This window comes from Rhinolophus sinicus, chromosome 3, assembly GCF_057876585.1.
Source record: "Rhinolophus sinicus isolate RSI-liver-muscle chromosome 3, RSI-T2T, whole genome shotgun sequence".
In the NCBI taxonomy this organism is placed as follows: Eukaryota; Metazoa; Chordata; class Mammalia; order Chiroptera; family Rhinolophidae; genus Rhinolophus; species Rhinolophus sinicus.
The window spans coordinates 167,661,254-167,680,665 of record NC_142503.1 but is presented as its reverse complement, the minus strand read 5'-3'; the positions used below and the strand labels follow the sequence as shown (position 1 = coordinate 167,680,665).

General features: G+C 34.0%; 1 protein-coding gene across 1 annotated transcript in view; it reads left to right on the top strand.

Annotated features, from left to right (window-relative positions):
* Positions 1-5,332: 5,332 nt before the first annotated feature.
* C3H14orf39 (chromosome 3 C14orf39 homolog) overlaps positions 5,333-19,412 on the top strand; it is a 44,516-nt gene continuing 30,436 nt past the window's right edge. Inside the window, 3 exon segments of the mRNA XM_088797062.1 lie at positions 5,333-5,381; positions 7,172-7,298; positions 11,197-11,286. Coding sequence (XP_088653188.1) covers positions 5,333-5,381; positions 7,172-7,298; positions 11,197-11,286 — 266 coding nt within the window.

Genomic DNA, 19,412 nt, shown 5'->3' with positions numbered 1-19,412 from the left:
AGATAAATACTAAATCTTTTCGATTTCCTCTGCGTCTCTAAATGTCATTTTTATGGCAATGGGGCAAATATGACTTCATGGTGGAGTAGATGGGGCTTTGGATCCATTTGGTGTTCTTTAGATCCTTTCTGGTCTCTGCTGTGGAGTGGATGGTTTTATAGTATGGATTGCCCCCCATATAGCCTTTCAGAGTGTTGTACAGAAACCCATTGCTAGAATCTGGGCTTCTATGTGTTTACTTTCTGGAGTGAAACACCATACACTTTGTCCTCTTCCCATACCTCTATAAGTTGTCTCTTTACTAAAGTTTTCTCACTTAAATCTTCTGGGGTGATTTTGCTTCCTGCTGGGACCCTGACTGATACAGAGTTGCTGACTGATTTTGAAATAAAGGTCATTGAGGTCATTGATTTAATATCCCCAAACTTTCATCCTAATCACATATGTACATCTCTATTATAGTATTCATAACCATCAATATCTGTCTCCATAGTCAAATGGAGCTGTTTTTGAGAGCAAGGACTTTCTTTATAACCCCAGTGTTTAGCATACTGTGTAAGTACTACACAAGTGCCACAGACTTCAGAGAAAGTGCCACAGATTTCAGAGAAAAGGAATATCTATAATAGTTGGGATAGGCTTTCTGAGGAAGTTGGAATTTGAACTCTGAAGAATGGATAGCTCTTGATTGGGTCAAGAAGAAGAAACTTTCTAGTAGAGGGCAACATTGAACACAAAGCCACTAAGGCTGAAATAAGCATAGTGTCTTCATGGGTCAATGAGGGAACTTGCCTGTTTAAAATGAGAGATTTTATTAGGAAATAAAGTTGAAGTCAACTTATAGGAGGTCTTAAAATAGAGCAGAGGCATTCTAATTTGAAGCAGAGGAAAATGTAATCATTAATTTCTTTTGAGTTAGATGAGTACCATGGTGAAATAGATGTAAGAAAAATTAGTATTGCTAAAGGATGGAATAGGAAGAATATAAGATAGGTCAAAGGGGAGGAGTTGTTCCTGATCTGTTACAGTAATCCAGATGTGAAATGATGTAACCATATTTTGAGCACTTCTCATTCATTTATTTATTCATTAACTGAAGTACCTGTTGAATTTCTGTCACATGTCAGGCTTTGTGCTGGGGATATAATGGTTATTTAAAAAGGAATAAAATTAAAGAGTTATGTGGCATGAAGTATATAATAATGGGAAATAAATTAAAATTTAAAATCCCACTTAATAGGATTTTAGAAGTAAGTAGACATATTTGAGAGAAGAAGATTTGCACTAAAAACAGAATCAAATACACATGAGCAGTAAAATAATGGACGGGTCAGACTACCATTAAATGATGTATACAAGAGCTACAAAAAAAAAAAAAAAAAAAAAAAAAAGCTGGGTATTTTGCATTAGCCTAATATGATTTGCACACACTTAGAAGGAAACCCACTAGCATTAGGATTGTTGTCAAGAAAGGACAGCAGAGTTATTAAACAACAACCCTTGTTTTATGGCCTTGGTAATTCTAGGAGATGATGCAGGCATAAACCTAATTTGGCCAGGAAAGTCAGCAGCACTAATCTCAACACAGGGAATCAAATGAAGAAACAAAGAATGAGTTTTTGTTTTAATATGAAATTGTAAATTTAATAATGCACATTTGAAAATCCTGGCACACCTTAAGCCTTAAGCCTGTTGTTTTTCCCATTGACCTGATTGCTATTCATGTAAATAAATTTGTACTAGCAGATTCACATTGCTTTGCTGCCTCTTCTATGACTGTTTTTCATATAAGGACTGTTCTTAAAATGAAGTGGCATTTGTTACTTTGGAATTGCTTGTGAATTGAATTTGGATTATAGCCATTATGACAAACTACTGCTGTAACCTATTTATTATGGCTGCCAAGGTGTTTGTGAGTGTTGGGGAGAGGTGGACGCGGGTTGGGTCTGTTCTCATGGAATATAGTGGATAAGACAGATATTGATATAATAATTATACAATTAATGTAGAATTATAGCCATGTTAAAGGCTATAAAGAATAAATACATGAAATTTGAGAGTTTATAATGGGTATTGCTGAGGCTGTGATACTTGAGTTGATATTTAAAGAATGAGTAGGAGGTTATTAAATGAAGAAGGATAAAGCATTAAACTAAGATTGATGGCAAAGCATGTAAATGTAAATATTTGGATAATTTTGAAACAATAGGATAGAACTGGAAATACAGATTTGGGAGTTTTAAGCATAGAGTTAAGAACTGAAGCCATTATAGATGAATAATCCAAAGAAGAGTATAAAGATGGGTAGAGTTAAAGAAAAAGCTTTGATAAGAGCCCATAGTTGGGTAGCCATGGTGAGAGGGAAAGAAGTAGGAGCCAAAATCAAAGAGGCAGGTAGGAGAGATGGGAGAACTAGAAGAGAGTAGTGTCTTGTAAGTCAGGATTGCAGAGAATTTTAATGGGACCAAATATGGAAAAGAGAGAGAGAGAAAAGAAGGGGGAATAAAGCTTAGAAAAGACCATTAGATTTGGAGCAAGAATTTTTGTTGATTATCTGAGAAAGCAGTTAAATGTAATAGGGATAGCAGTTGAGTTGAAAAAGTCAATGAGGAAAGGAGTGAAAAGGAATTGTAGGTAGGAAATGTGGTTTCCGTTGGATACATTTAACAGTAATTGAAAAGGAATACAGTGCCATTAGAATGGACAGCAGGTTTAAATAATTTCTTCAGATTCTGATTTGTCTGTATGGAGCAGGAGGAGAAGGTTCCTAATAGTAGGTAAGGAGAGATTTTTACGGGCGTACTTTCCTAGAAAATGATTTATTAGGATAAATATTTAACTGAGTCCAGGTTCTGTAATTTTCAAATGGAGCACTATATTTCATTGGGAGGATTTAGAAGGAAGAATAAAATTTGTTTAAAACACTGCAGTAGATGGAACATCATCTTTATTGCTTTCCAGAAGAGATTTTGGAATGGGATAGGTGGTAGTGATTTTGGTAGACTTCAAATATATTTTTGTGAGAGTAATTAGTATATGCAAAGATGTGAATTTAAATGCAAATAAATTGAGTTTCATGTCTCAGTACGTTGGTGTTTCCAGGTTTCCACAAATTTTTGTAAGAAAATATACTGTTAAATTGAAGTGAACCAACTCTTTAGACCTACCAAATTTTCTTGACAGACATAGCAATGTAATGCCAGCAAGACTAAATGATAAGCCTTCATATTCATTCTCTCATGCTTTCCTTAAAAGGGTAATATATTATAATCAAGTATAAGAATAAAGCTGCTAAATCTCTTATGTCATCAAACTTTACATTAACTTTTGCTAACTAATGAGCAACATTATATTACATTATAATAAAATTGGTTATGCATATATGATCTGAGATACTTAAGCAAGAAAAAATTTCTGAAAGTTTCTTTTTCATTTTAATAATCTGTGAAACAATTTAGGTTGTGGTAAATTGAAGCAATTATTTAGATCGTTTAGTATTAAAAACATTTCACCAGAAATATACCAATAATTAAGGCAATTTGTTTAAATTATTTTTTCTCCACTTTTTTTAAATAAAAAAAAAATTGTTTTATTGGGGAACAGTGTGTTTCTCCAGGGCCCACCAGCTCCAAATAGCTGTCCTTCAATCTAATTGTGGAGGGTGCAACTCAGCTCCAAGTCCAGTGGCCATTTTCAATTTTGGTTGAGGGGGGTACAGCCCACCATCACAATCCGGAATTGAACCTGCAACCTTATTGTTGAGAGCTCCATCCGGCTGTAACGGACTGAGCCTTCTGGCCGCCTCTCCCCTCTTTATTTCACTTTGTATAATCAAAGTCTAAGAACATAGATTAAAGACAGTATTTTTGGACAGAAAATGTTAATATGCATTTTATTTGAAACAACTTGACTCGCTCTCAAAATGCTTGTTGAATGAAAATGTATTTGAAATCTTACGGCTTTTCATGAAGTTTTGAAAAATACTGAATGCAAAACTGAATTTTGGTGATTGATTCGAGCTGTTTACTGTTCTAAAATTAATATCAATTTTATTCCTATTCCCAAAATTATCTTTTAAACTGTTATGTTACAAGAAGAATGAGTAGTCTTAAAAAAACACTTGTCTTCAAGAAAATGGGAAGTCCCGCACAAGTTCCCTACGCCTCCTTTTAGGGCTCCCTCTCCGACTCCAGGATCCACTTAGGGGGCTTTAAGGTGGTTCCCGCTTGGCCCCGGAAGGAAGGAGTGATTGCTTCAGTCCTGGTCTCGCGGGGACTGGGATCTCGCTCTTCTGCGCGATCTGCCGCTCCACCTTCGGCTTCGCGGACAGGGCGTGGCTGGGCGGGGCCCAATTCGTTCACGTGGGGCTGGGGCACCTTCAGAGTGGGGGTCTGTTTTCGCGTCTCCGGAGCTCGACCCTGAGCGGAATCTGGGACCCGGGGAAGGAAGGGAGTTTACATTCAGGTCCCAGTATGGCCGTTGAGGTGGATGGGAAAGGGACCTGTATGTGGCGGTTATTCACTGGGCAGGCGGCTCTGCAGGGGCCGGGGCGCTGGCTAGCCCTGTTCTCGGAGTACGACCGGAGGTCGTGTTCTGGGGGCTTCCGGGCCCGTGGCCTCGTTCTCAGCCACTGTTCCGCGCGAAGCAGTGGGCGTCGCCGCGTGGTTGGAGTGCTGGGGTGGACTCGGGTTGGGGGAAGCGAGTAGGCTCTGAGAGTGTTGGTTCTAGAGCGAACTTCCTGCCTCAAAACGCGCGGGAAGAGTCCTTCCTTGAATCTGTGGTTAACCAGCGATACGAAGCTCGCCTCAGGCGTATTTTGTAAAGTGACTTGGCCGTCCTTTAAGAGAAAACCTCCACTTTTGGATTCTTGGTGGTAAATTCGGAAGTGTAAAATCGCACTGTACCTTTAGGTTTTACCTCGCTGTTGGTGAAGGACTTTCTGTGGGAACCTTGTTACTCGTAGTAGTACACACGCCCAGAAAGGACATATTCAGAGAGATTTATTATAAAGGGTGTATCTTTTTGAGAAATCTGGATGTCTGTGGACTCCAGAATGTTCAATGACTTATTGTAATGTCACATATAAACATTATGAAGCCTCCCCCAGAAATTTGTCACGTTCAACAAGTATTTATTAAAGTGCCTACTAGGTCAATGCCCGGTACTAGGCTGAAGGGGTCTCTTCCTTCAAATTAATGTGGTTCTCTGCTCACATTTTCCTGTAATAAAGCTATATTAACAAGGTTGTTAGTGAATAAATACTGTTTTGCATAAGACCTCAGAAAATCCCTACTTAAAAATGTTTTTTCTTTTTTTTAACGTAGTATCCAAGATGAATGACAGCCTATTTGTCAGTTTGGACAGACTTTTGCTAGAATTTGGTACGTATAAAATGAAAATAAAGAAATAGGTAACTTTGTATTATCGTTTGGTATTTTCATAATGAAGGGAAGCCACAAAAAATTATTTATTTTAGTTTTCCAGTATGAGCAAGATATACGTACTAAAGAAGATATGATTCAACGAATTAATAGTAAGTATTTTTGCATGAAGACATTTTAATTTTTAATTCTATATGGCATATAAGGTAATATGCAGTTGCCTGTTTAGGTAACTTATAGTTGACATTACAACTTTTGTGCCAGTTTTATTTAGTGACTAATAATGAGGTATTTACCCTAACTACAGTTTTTTAACAATAAAATTCTGTATTCAGCATTTAATTTGTGTTGAAGAATTTTGCTATAAGCTGAAATGACAATTAAGTGAAGTTGAAAATTTATTTTTCTCAAATAACACAGGTTATTTCAAACATTTGAGTGAATTTATCTTTTTTAGAAATCACCAAAAGTCAGGGGACAGGATTGGTGGATGCCATATTTTCAGGAATAATAATACTGAAAAATAATGTTATGAGTGAAATGGCAAAGCAAATTGCATAAAGGTAGTATTTTAAGATTCTACATAAGAGGTATCAAAAGAAAATTGAACTGTTAATTTCTTAGTTTTTAAAAGGTAGAATTTGGTTATCTTTTCTGCAACAAAAAATAATAGAATATTGATTTGTTTTAATCTTTTTTTTTTTTTTTTGAATTCTCACAAAAACATTTATAATTGATGAAACTAGAAACATCAAATTTCTACCAACGAATTATTGGATAAACAAAATGGAGTATATGTATTTATAAATTCAAATACTTTATGATACAGCAACGAATCAACTTTAGCAAAATTCAACGACATAGGTGAATGTCAGGAATATAATCTTTTAAAAGGAAGAGAAAGTTACAAAAGAATATATACAATGTGATTCCATTATAAAAATAGATGTTTAAAAACCAGAAAAACTAAACAGTATATGGATGAGGGCATATGAGATTGAACAATTTTAAAAAGTGAATGAATACAGAATTCAGGATAATGGTTACTGCTGCAAGGATGGGGAGAGTGATAGACTTAAGCAAAGTTATACAAAGGACTTCAAAGGAACTGGTAACAGTCTATTTCTTAAGTTGGTATACAGATGTTCCTTTATTTTCTTTTATTTTATATGTGTATTATAAATGTCATTTTTATTTCAAATATTATTAAACCATTTTAAAATCAAATCAAAGTAATTATAGTATTTCTTCCTTAGGAAATATATAAGGAATACATATAACTTGTCTTACATTTAAAGACATTTTGAATAAGCTTAAGTGTGTTTTAATCTTTTTAAGAAACTATATTTGTATCTTGTATTAGTCACTAGTAACAAGTGAGTGAGTTGAAGGTGCATTTAATAATTGACATAGAATTGAATAGAAATTTCACATTTGTCAAAAACAAATCTCTTGTTAATATCATATATTAGTAAATATTTACATGAACTCATAGCATCATAAGATGCCATTGATCTTAGATATCACTTAATCTAGCCCTCTTACGTTAAAGGGGACATTTATGTCTCTTTAAACCCAAACCCAAATCCTTGGCTTCTGGGTCTAGGAGCAAGTCTTGTCCTGGTTCTGTGCTTTTCAGTATAGGGCCCTTTCCATTGCCTCATTTCCACTCCGAGACTCTATTCTTGGACTCTCTTCTTTGTAGGTAAGTTGCTATACCTCTTTTTCCTACTGATTTGTTTATTGTAATTTATTTCAACCTTAAGAAAATAAATATTTCCTCTTTCCAGAAAGCTTTGAAGATATTAAACAAAACAAAGCAACTATTAGTAAGATACATGAAACTATAAATACAACAGATGAGGAAATTGGTCATTACTGTAAACATAGTAAGGAGATCAAAGACAACTGTAGTAAGTGAGTATTTGAAAGAAAAGAACTTTCAATAATTGTCACTAAATTCTTTTATTCAAGGTTTCTGAGGTTATAGTTGAAGACTGCTGTTTTAAAGTAATATTTTATATTAGCACAAGGATGAATTAAATAAGTCTTAAATTGCCTGTTACATGCCACTATAAAAAGGGATCACAGGAGATTCAAAAGAAAAATAGGAATGCTATAAGATCCCTCTAATTCAGATCCAGTTAGTATAAATACAGACTTTTGACTAATCTAGGCTCAGTATATAAAATTCCTATTACGTAAATAAATTTGAAGTAGTTTCCATTTTTGAATTTTCAAGACCTTATTTTGTCTAGTGGAATCTAGCCTAAAATTAGTAGCTTTTCAAAATAAAAGTATTCAATATGTTAAGAATTCTTTCAACATGGCTTCAGGTTGTGGATTGTAGTAGTTAAATCCATAATAAAACATACATTTTTAAACAAAGACTTATTAGTGGAACTTTATTGTATATTACAAATACTTACAAAAGTTAAACATATTAGTTTTCTGTGTTTAATTTTATATAGACCATTGTCTTGTATTAAGTACTATACTTGAGAACCATACTTGTTTTAAAATATTTTGTTGTTCAAAATTTTAACAAGCCTTTTTTGTTTTTATCCCATTACGTTTTTTATACTAGTTTTTAATTTTTGTAAAAGTAACACATACTTATAAAAATTCAGAAACTATACAAACGTATGGAGTGAAAAGTTTTTCCCTGCCTGTATTTCCACCTCCACCTTGTTCTCTTCCTTATAGTGATCACTTCTAAGAGTTGTGAGCATCCTTTCAGACCTTTTAAATAAATATTTAACATCATTATTACATATATTTATGTATACAACTATCTATATATGTATGTTTTTACAAAAATGGGATCATACCATACTTATTCTTCAACTTGTTTTTTAATTTAACAATATGCTATGTAAATGGTACTATACATGTAATGATTATGTATAGATTTCATTCTTTTTTTAACAGCTCCATAGTATTTTATAATATTGATGTATCCTAAGTTATTTAATCATTCTCCTATTAATAGACATTTATTTCCAGTTTTCCCCTGTTATAAGCCATATATACCGGTATCCTTCCACATTTATAGACCTATTGCTATAGAATGAACTCCAAGAAGTGAATTTGGTAGAACCAAGAGTATGCACATTTAAACATTTGATAGACAATGCCAAACTGCTCTCCAAAAAGATTATCCTAATTTATACTCTCATCAGCAATGTATGAGAGTTTCTACTTCCTTACACCCTAGCCAACACTGGAATTAGCAATGTTTAAATTTCTTTGGCAGTCAGATCAATAAAAAAGTATATATTGTTGAACTTATTCTTTTATTTAGCTTTTATTATAGTAAGTTTTATTATAGTAGGTTTTACCAGTGGTTTCCTTCAACTAGCTGCAATGGGTACTGGAAGAGTATTGATAGTTTCCGCTTGGTACCAGCTGTGTCCAAGATGTACTGTACTTTATACAAACTTACGCTCTGCTGAATTCTGAGGACAGTTAGTAGGATCTGTTGATTTTAATACCATTAACACCTGTAGTTTGTGATTTCAGCTTGCTGGTTTAGAAATTTAATTGTGAAATATGAATTCATGAAAGTACTGGAAGAAAATAGGGAACTGTATAATCTTTGAGAGAAGAAGGCTTTTGTAAATATGTCACCAAAGGTAGAAATCACATAGGAAACTATGGATAAATATGACTACATGCAAACTAAAAAGAAAAACACCCCAAAATGATATAAAAGGCAAAAGGATAAGGTAGTGAAAATTTCAAATAAGGGTTAATTTTTTAAAATATAAAGTACTTGAGGAAATTAATAAGAGAAAACAAAAGCCCCATTTGAAAAGTGAGTAGAGAAGGTAAACAGGTAAATACAAAATGAAGAAATACATGTTTAATGGACATGTGAACAGATGCTCGATCTTAGTAATCAAAGATACCCAAATTAAATCAATAATGAAATGCTATTTTTTTTTAACTTTAAGTTTTGTATAAATTTAAAGAAAGATAATACCGAGCGTTGGCCAAGGAATAAGGAAATTACCTCTCATAGACTATAGGAAACTGCACTGGTATAAATCTTTTGGATATGTCAGTATACTTTTTAAAAAGCTTTAAAAAGAAGCACGACTTTTGATTAAATGGTTCAATTTCTGAGAATTTTTCATAAGGAAATAGGCATTCTCTCAAAAGATGTAAGTATAACGGTGTTTATTTCAGCCTTTTTTGTGATAGGAAAACATTGAAAACAACTCTAATGTTCAATTACTTAACGAACTTTGGTATATTCATATAAATGAATAGTAGACAGCCAATAAAATTATGATATAAGTGTATGTGTATGATATGGAAAGATGTTAACAGTATATTACAAATTGAACAAAGCAATAAAACATTCATATATGAATCCAATTTAGTAAATGTATATGAGTATTTATATATAGAAAAATGTCTAGAACTATGTACATCAAAAGATCTACAGTGAGTCTTTTCATTGAACATGTATTTATTATGCAGTTTTTAAAATACTTAGAAAGTATATATGTATAACCTTTGACCTTATGGTTACATCCATTTGGGAGAATATTTTCTAAGGAAATTATTAAAAATTCAGACAAATATTTAAGTACAAGTTCCGTTTACAATAGAGAAATTTTGATTAAGCAAAAATGGCCAACAATATGGGAATGGTTAGATAAATTATGGAATATGATATACCGTATTTCCCCCAAAATAAGACCTAGCCAGACCATCAACTCTAATGCATCTTTTGGAGCAAAAATTAATATAAAATTATTTTAATATAAGACTGGGTCTTTTATAACATATAATATGTAATATAAATATAATACTGGGTCTTATATTAATTTTTGCTCCAAAAGATGCTTTAGAGTTGATGGTCCGGCTAGGTCTTATTTTTGGGGAAACACGCTATTTATTAAAACGTTTACAATGAATTCCTAGTGACAATGAAAATGTGTATAATTTAACAATAAGTGATAAAGGAGGATACATTTTTATATGTGAATATAATCTCAAAGATGTTAAAATGTATACTTAAAGTCTGGAAACAATTTATTAATAGTTATTTTTCAAGGTTGAGACTATGAATGATAGTTATTTTCTTACATATACTTTTCTGTGCTTCCATGTAGGCTTTTTGAATCTGAAAAAAATAAAAAAGATTAAAAAAGACCTAGAGGAAATACTTGAACAGCACTTAGAATGGAAGCTGCCACGGTGTATGCTAATTTTAGATTTTTCACATTGATAACGTTTTTTGAGTCATGTAATGAAACAAAGTGTATAATGCGAATATTTTATTCTTACCATCTGATTTCATAATTCATTTTGGACTAGTTTATATCCTTATAGTTCAGGAAGGTATAACAACCTGACTTTCTAAGTTTTGGAGGAAGAAAAAGTCTTTCTTTAGCTCTGTCCTAGCTCTTTGAATGCTTACTCCAAAAGACTTTCTCAGCCAAGATCTTAGAATTATGATGAGAAAGAAAGCCTGATGTTGCAGCCTTGCTGAGTATATTCTAGAAATGTCATGGCAATACACAGTCCAGCCATGTCACATTTTCTTCTTCCTTAGTCATGGTTCCAAAATAGGTGGTATGTAAAAATTAACAAATATTGATATTTGAGCATACGTATGATTGATTGTATGAAGGGTGGTAGTGGTGGTTGGTGATGGGAGATGGGAATATTTTTCTTTATGTTAGCTTGTTTTCTCCAGGAAGAGAAAGATTTGCGTATCTTTAAATGGTTGCATTCACTTTTATTATCTCTTAAAATTTGTTTATCATTCTGAGATGCTAATTGTAATTTTTTTCCATAGCTGGAAGCCAACATGTGATGTTTTTCATAAACATGAAGACTATATGCAAGAACAATTTGCTATTTATCAAGAAACTATTGAAAAAGACAAGTACAGTATATATATTAATTTAAGCTTATCAATTCTATAAATTAGTATTAATAGGATATGCTTTGTAAAAATGTCATTGAATTGTTACAGGCAAACATCTGGGGTAATATCTGTAGATTTAGCTTATGAACAATTTGGAGTACAGGTTTCCCCTGCTACCCCAAAATTGAGCATTCTTATGAAACCTTCGTAAGCTGAAATGATATAAAACGAAGAAGCAGTTACCATTGCTTTATATAATGGAAACATTTTTGAGCATTCACAGACCTAAAAAGTAACCTATCAAATCACAAAAATAACACACAAAACCTAAAATAACACTAACATATAGTAAAAAAGGGAATGCACAAAATAAATCAAGATAAAGCATTGATGCTTACAGACAGTTCAAGGTTATGGCGGATTGATGTTTGATACTGAACATAGTTCAGCTTGGCAGTGCCACCCTTGCTGCTGGGGTGCAGTGCTGCCTTTACAACAGCTGGCTGTAAAACACACTAAACGTTGTTTTTGCTTTTTGCCTTTTTTCGTAAAATTGAAAATCCTCTTTGGATTTCTTTTGGTGAGCGAAAACAGGTACTGATGTAGGTCTTTCATAAAAGTGAAGTGATGGGATGCGAACTTTCAAAAAGTGGGGGATACCTATATTGACTTTTGAAGGATATTTTATATCAAACTTCTGTTTTTCAGAGTGCTAACTTAGTGGGTTGTTAAATTCTGATAGATAAATACCAATATTTGTGTGGGTTTATTTTATGTGTAAAATCACCTGGTCTTGGGGACTAAATGTAATTAGTGAATATAATAAAACAAAGCATTATAAAATTGAAAAAGCATTATAATTTCACTTAATTTAAAAAATTGAAATGGTTTTATTTTTAGCATAATTGGATGAGAGCAATATATTTTTATTTTTTACATTTTTACTAGTTTTTCTTCAGCTTCATTGAGATATAATTGACATATGACATTATTTAAGTTTGAGGTGTGCAACATGATGGTTTGATACATATATATATTGTGAAAGGATTACCACAGTAAGTTTAGGTAACACATCTGTCACCTCACATAACTATTTGTTTTTAGTAGTGAGAACATTGACGATTTACTCTCTTAGCAACTTTCAAGTATATAATACAGTATTGTTATATTCACCATGCTGTATATTAGATCTTCAGAACTTAATTCACCCTATAACTGTAAGTTTGTACCATTTGACCAACATCTCCCCATTTCCTTCACCTGCCAGCCCCTATCAACCACCATTCTACTCTCTGTTTCTATGAGTTCGGTTTCTTTCAGATTTTATGTATGAGATGTGATCAAAAGATAGGGTGAATGTTTAAATAAAAATATTTTTATTTAAATTAAAAAAAAAATCCATCCAGTTTCATTCTTTTACATGTGGATATCCAGTTTTCCTAGCACCATTAGTTAAAGAGCGTTCTTTCCCTATTGAGTATTCTTGGCTCCTTTTCCAAATAGTAGTTGACTATATATGCATGGTTTTATTTCTGGCCTCTTGATTCTGTTCTTTGGTGTATTTGTTTTTATGCCAGTACCACACTGTTTTGATTACTATATCTTTGTAGCATAGTTTGAAATCAGGAAGTATCATGCTTCCAGCTGTTTTTATTTCTTGAGATTGATTGGCTATTTGGGGTCTTTTACGGTTCCATACAGATTTTAGGATTGTTTTTCCATTTCTGTGAAAAACGCCATTGGAATTTTGATAGAGATTGTATTGAATCTATAGACGGCTTTGGGTAGCATGGATATTTATAGCAGTATTAATTCTTCTGATTCATGAGCACAGGATATTTTCCATTTATTTGTGTCTTCTTCAATTTCATCAAGTGTCTTACAGTTTTTAGTGGACAGATCTTTAACCTCTTTGGTTAAATTTATTCCTAAATATTTTAATTGTTTTTGATGCTATTATAAATGGGATTGTTTTCTTTTTCAGATCATTTATTGTTAGTGTATAGAAATGCAACCGGGTTTTGTATGTTAATTTTGTATCCTGAAACGTCACTGAATTTCTTGATTAGTTCTAACAGTTGTTTTGGTGAAGTCATAGAGTTTTCTATATATAAGGTGATGTCATTTGCAAACAGAGACCGTTTTACTTTTTTTTTTTTTCCCCTCTTTGGATGCCTTTATTTTTTTTTCTTGCCTAATTGTTCTATCTAAGACTTCCAGTACTTTGCTGAATATGAGTGGTGAGAGTGGCACCTTTGTCTTGTTCTTGATTTTAGAGGAAAAGGTTTAGCTTTTCACCACCGAGTATGATGTCAGTTGTGGGCTTGTCAGATATGGCTTTTATTATGTTGAGATATATTCCTTTTTTACCCAGTTTGTTGAGAGTTTTAATCATGAAAAGTTGTTGAATTTTGCCATATGCCTTTTATGTATCTATTGAGAGGATCATATGATTTTAAAGCTTTATTCTATTAATGTGGTGTATCATTTTTATTGATCTGTGTATGTCGAACCATCTTTGTATCCCAGGGATAAATCCCACTTAGTCATGTTGTGTGATCCTTTTAATATGCTGTTGAATTTAGTTTGGTAGTATTTTTGGGGGATTTTTGTATCTAGAGTCATCAGGGATATTGGCTTGTAATTTCCTATTCTTGTAGTGTAACTTATCTGGCTTTAGTCACAGGGTAATGATGGCCCTATAAAATGAGTTTGAGAGTGTTCTCTCTTCTGTTTTTTGGAAGAGTTTGAGAAGTGTTGGTATTAATTCTTCTTTAAATGTTTAATACAACTCATCAGTGAAACCATCTGGTCTTAGGCTTTTCTTCATTGGGAGGTTTTTGATTACTGCTTCAGTCTCCTTAGGAGTAATTAATCTGTTCAGATTTTCTATTTCTTCATGCTTCAGTCTTGGTAGATTGTATGTTTCTAGAAATTTATCCATTTCTTCTAGGTTATCTAATTTGTTGTCCTATAGTTATTCATAGTAGCTTGTTAAAATCCTTTGTATTTCTGTGTTGTCAGTTGTAATGTCTCCTTTTTTATTTACAATTTTGTTTAAGTCCTCTCTTTTTTCTAGCTATAAGTTTGTAAATCTTAAAACCATTCTAGCTAAAGGTTTGTAAATTTTATTTGTCTTTTTTTAAAAAACGATTTTTTTGTTCTGTTTAATTTTTTCTATCATCTTTCTTGTCTCTATTTCATTAATTTCTGCTCTAATCATTATTTTCTTCTACTAGCATTGGACTTAGATTTTTTTTTAATTCCTTGAGGTATAAAGTTAGGATTTTAAATTTGAGATCCGTCTTTTTCTTAATGTTGGCATTTATTGCTATATATTTCCGTCTTAGAACTTCTTTTGCCACATCCCGTAAGTTTTTCGTTTGTCTCAAAATACTTTTAATTTCTGTTTTAATTTCTTCTTGGACCTGAAATATCCAGGAGTGTGTTGTTTAATTTCCATGAATTTGTGAATTTTTCCATTTTCCTCCTGCTATTGCTTTCTAATTTTATGTAGTTGTGGCCAGAAAAGATACTTGATGTAATTGCAATCTTCCTAAATTTGTTAAGGATTTCTTGGTGGCCAAACATATGATCCTGGAGAATATTCCATGTGCTTGAGAAGAATTTCTATTCTGGTGGTGTTACATGGAATTTCCTGTTTATGTCTATTAGGTACATTTGGTCTATATTGTATTCAGGTCTGCTAGTTCCTTATTAATTTCTATCTGGATGATCTTTCCTATGTTGAAAGTGAGGTATTGAAGTGCTCTACTATTATTGTATTGCTCGCTATTTCTTCCTTCAGTTTTGTTAATAGTTGCTTTAAATATTTAGGTGCTCCAGTGTTAGGTGCATATTTATATGTTTACAATTGTTATATTCTCTTGGTGAATTGATTTTTTTGTTATTACATAATGACCATTGTCACTTATGACTGATTTTGACTGAAAGTCTATTATGTAAGTATAACCACTTCTGATCTGTTTTGGTCACCATTTGCATGGAATATCTTTTTTTATCCCTTCATTTTCAGCCTATGTGTGTCCTTAAAGCTAAAATGAGTTTCTTGTAGGCAGCATATTGTTAGATCTTTGTTTTTAATTCCATTCATCTATTCGCTGTCTTTTGAATTGAGTCTATTTACTTTAAAATATTATTAGGTAAAGACTTAACTATTGCCATATTATTGTTTTCTGAATTCTTTTTACTTTGTTTCTTCCTCTCTTCCTGTCTACCTTTGAGATTTATTTTTTGTAGTAGTATGTAGTAGTATGCTTTAATTCTTTTCTATTTATCTTTTGTGTATCTGTGATAGTTTTGTGTGCATGTGTGTGTGTGTGTACTGTGAGGCTTACATAAAACATCTTAAAGATATAACAGACTATTTGTAGCTAGTAACTTACCATCAATTGCATACAAAAGCTACACTTTTACTTCTCCCCTCACATTTTATGCTATTGATATTATGCTTTACATCTTTTTATATTGTGTATCCATTGACAAATTATTGTAGCTGTAGTTATTTTTAATATATTTTAACTTGTACACTAGAGATAAAAGTAGTTTACACAGTATTATTACAGTATTGCGATATTCTGAATTTGACTATGTTCACCTTTACCATTGAATTTTATATTTTTATATGTTTTCATGTTGATACTTAGTGTTCTTTCATTTCGGTTTGAAAAATCACTTTAATATTTCTTGTACGGCAGGTCTAGTGGTAATGAACTCCCTTATCTTTTGTCTGAGAATACCCTTATCTTGCCTTCATGGCTGAACGACAGTTTTTCTGTCTGGGTATAGTATTCTTGGTTGGTAGTTGTTGTTTTTTTTTTTTTTCCCTTTCAGCACTTAGTATGATCCCATTCCTCCTGGTTTACAAGATTTTGGCAGAGCTATCTGCTGATGATGTTACAGAGGTTCCCTTGTGGTGATGAGTTGTTTTTCTCTTGATGCTTTTAAAATTCTCTTTGTTTTTGACTTTTAATATTTTGATTATAATGTGTCTTTGAGGAATCTTCTTTGAGTTGATCTTGCTTGGGGTCCTTTGCACTTCATGAACATGGATGTTCATCTCTTTCCCAAGATTTGGGACATTTTCAGATATTATTTCTTTAAATAAGCTTTCTGCCTCTTTCTCTCCTCTTTCTGCAACTCCCCTATAGTGAATATTCATTTGTTTGGCAGTGTTCCATAATTTGTGTAGGCTTTCTTCATTTTTTCCATTTGAAAACAATTTTTGTTGTTCTAACTAGCTAATTTTAAATGAACTATGTTCGAGTTTGCTGCGTCTTTCTTTGCATGCACAAGTCTGTTAATGCTTTCTATTGAATTTTTCAGTTCTGTAATGTTTCCGTCAGCTCCAGGATTTGTTTTGTTCTTTTCAATGGTTTCTGTTTCTTTATTAAACCTCTTATTTTTGTTCATGCATTGTTTTCCTGATTTCATTTAGTTGTCTTACGTTTTCTTGCATTTTACTGAATTTCCTTAAGATGATTAATTTGAATTCTTTGTAAGGCAAAATGTAGATCTCCGTTTCTTTCGAGTAAGTTACTGAAGCTTTATTACTTTTCTTTGGTGATGTCATGTTTGCCTGATTCTTTGTGATCTCTGTAGCCTTGCATTGGTGTTTGCATGACCAAATACCTCTTCCAGTCTTTACAGACTGGTTTTGAAAGGTAAAGGCTTTCTCCAGTTGGTTTCCTGAGCTGAAAGGATTACCTCTAGAATTGCAGTTGTATTGTGTGGGAGCTGGTTTTGAGGCTGTCTCTGGGTCTGCAGTGGAATCTGCAGTTGGTGTGCTGTTAGCAGGCTTAGGCAGGTATGGATCCTGTTTTGTCCCTGGGATGAAACTGCCTCCAGTATCTTGTTAAGTAGGATAGCATTGGAACAACGCTGTAATTGGCTCCTCAGTCAGTAGGCCTGTTAACCAAGTGTGTAGACAGATGTGACTCCTTCCAGGTCCCTGGGAGGGCTCCTGCCTAGTCACTGGATGGATTCATGTGTGGTTAGGACTGGCCTTGGACTGTAACCTGGAGGGACTGGAACTGAGCATCAGGGCTGTTTCAGATTTTACAACCGCTATTGAGGCCTCAGTCCTGGCTCTGGAGGCACAGATGGGCGTGTCTCCCACCAGGGAGCTGGATTGTTCCCTGACTGTGGCTGGAGGGACTGGAGCCAAGTATAGGGCTCTTTCAAAATCTCTAGGGGTGCACTAGCAGATACGCATTTTCTGGGTCCCTGGGATGACAGATCTCTTAGGGTCCTTTGGCTGTGAAGGGCCTAAAGTCAAGTATAGGGCCCTTTAAGATTTATGGGATATAGACGGGAGTCTCTCCCGCTAGGACGCTGGACCCTCAGTACTGCTGACAAACTTCGGCTGTGAGGGGGCTGGAACCAAACATAGGCCCTTTCAGAATCTTCAGAAGCACAGACAAGAGTTTCTATTGCTGGGTCCCTGTACCAGCAGGACTTTGATGACAGTGGTTGGGACAGACTGGAGCCCCGTTATAGGACCGTTCCAGAATACACAGTCTGAGTTTGGCAGGCTTACCTCCAGGGGCTTTTGGACTGTGGCCATGAGGAACTGGAGATGATTCAGGGTCCCCAGCTGGGACCAGGGTCTGTATGCCTATTACTTGACACATCGGTGGGCATGATTCCTCCCTCGTCAGTTGGTGACAGACCCAAAGCCAAATGGGGCTGTAACTGAGTTCTCAAGAATATAGAGCTGTTCCTAGGTCCGTATCTAGGGCCACAGTCAGCAAGTTAGCCACCAGGATGTGAGCCTCCCTTCTCAAACTGGCGCCTTTCAGTCTTGGCATGCACTGGGGTTTCATAGTCTCCTACCTGGATTCCAAAACTTTCACAAAGGCACCTACTTTCACATAGTCTCCTACCTGGATTCCAAAACTTTCCATGGATGGATGACAAGTTATTGGAGGGTGATAAGCTAGGATTGGAGATAAATTGTATAAATAATACCATAGTGTTAAAAGAAAATTAGATATAAAAATCAAGGCTTCAGGGAAGTAAGGCTAATACAAGAAGATGAAGCCTTTGATCAGGATAGAAATTCACACTACATGGTCTTGCACATTTGTTAAATACAAGCACAAATTAGTCTTTGAAATTGCTAGTAATAGGGCATTGTGGAAATATGATCAGCTTTGAATTCAGAGTATTCATTAAAAAAAAAAAGAACATTTCAGTTACTTAGGATAACCAGAGGTTTTTCCTGGCACTGAGAGTTGAGATAAATTTCTCTCTTGGGGTCTCATAAAGGGGAAATTGTGCAGTGTGGTAATCAGTATCTTCAGTGTCCTCCCCAAAATAAGTACAACATATATTATTGCTTTTTATATAACATCTCTTAATAAAAGCCTTGGCTATAAAAATTACTAAAATGATTCTGTGAGGGGCTAACACAAACCAGTCCAAATATGAACCTGACAGTGTTTACTGTAGATGACTGTCTCAGCTCTCTAGAGGTATTAAAGTGAAAACAGCTATCTCTTTCTTTCTTAAACCAGCCACATAGGTTGATTGAATTGATGACTCAATACCAGGCATTTATAAAAGGAGAAGAATCCATTTGTTGGTGTCATGGGTAATGACGGAAGTAGAGTCACCAGCTCCTTGTTTCTCCTAATCTCCCATCCCTGCCCCAGGCATTCATGGAGACTAGTATTGCTGGCAATAGATGAAATAGTAATGACTCTTCTTGAATCATGACTTGTCTAGGCTGGGCTCTGCCAGAGTTTCTGTACTGAGTGTATTAGAAGAGTGGACATGAATATATAATATGAACAGGATAGATTTGGTATGCTAATCTCACTGAAATTGGTGACCCAGACTCAGTTTCCTTATAGGTATTTCCCCCCTACCTGGACCATTTCTCTAAGAAGTGAGGGTTTAATTAGCAAATATATATTTAGAGAAATAGGAGCTTGTTTGGGGCTCAAATGCTTTATCTGGTTAAACGGGACAGAGTTTAGTAATACTAAGAAATTAAAACATTCTTAAGATTCAGACCTACTACCCACTACAAGGCTGTTATCCTACTTTTCTTCTTACGAATAAGCAGGTTATGAATACTTGTTCTTTTTTTTCTGATCTGCCAAAGTGAGATAATCATT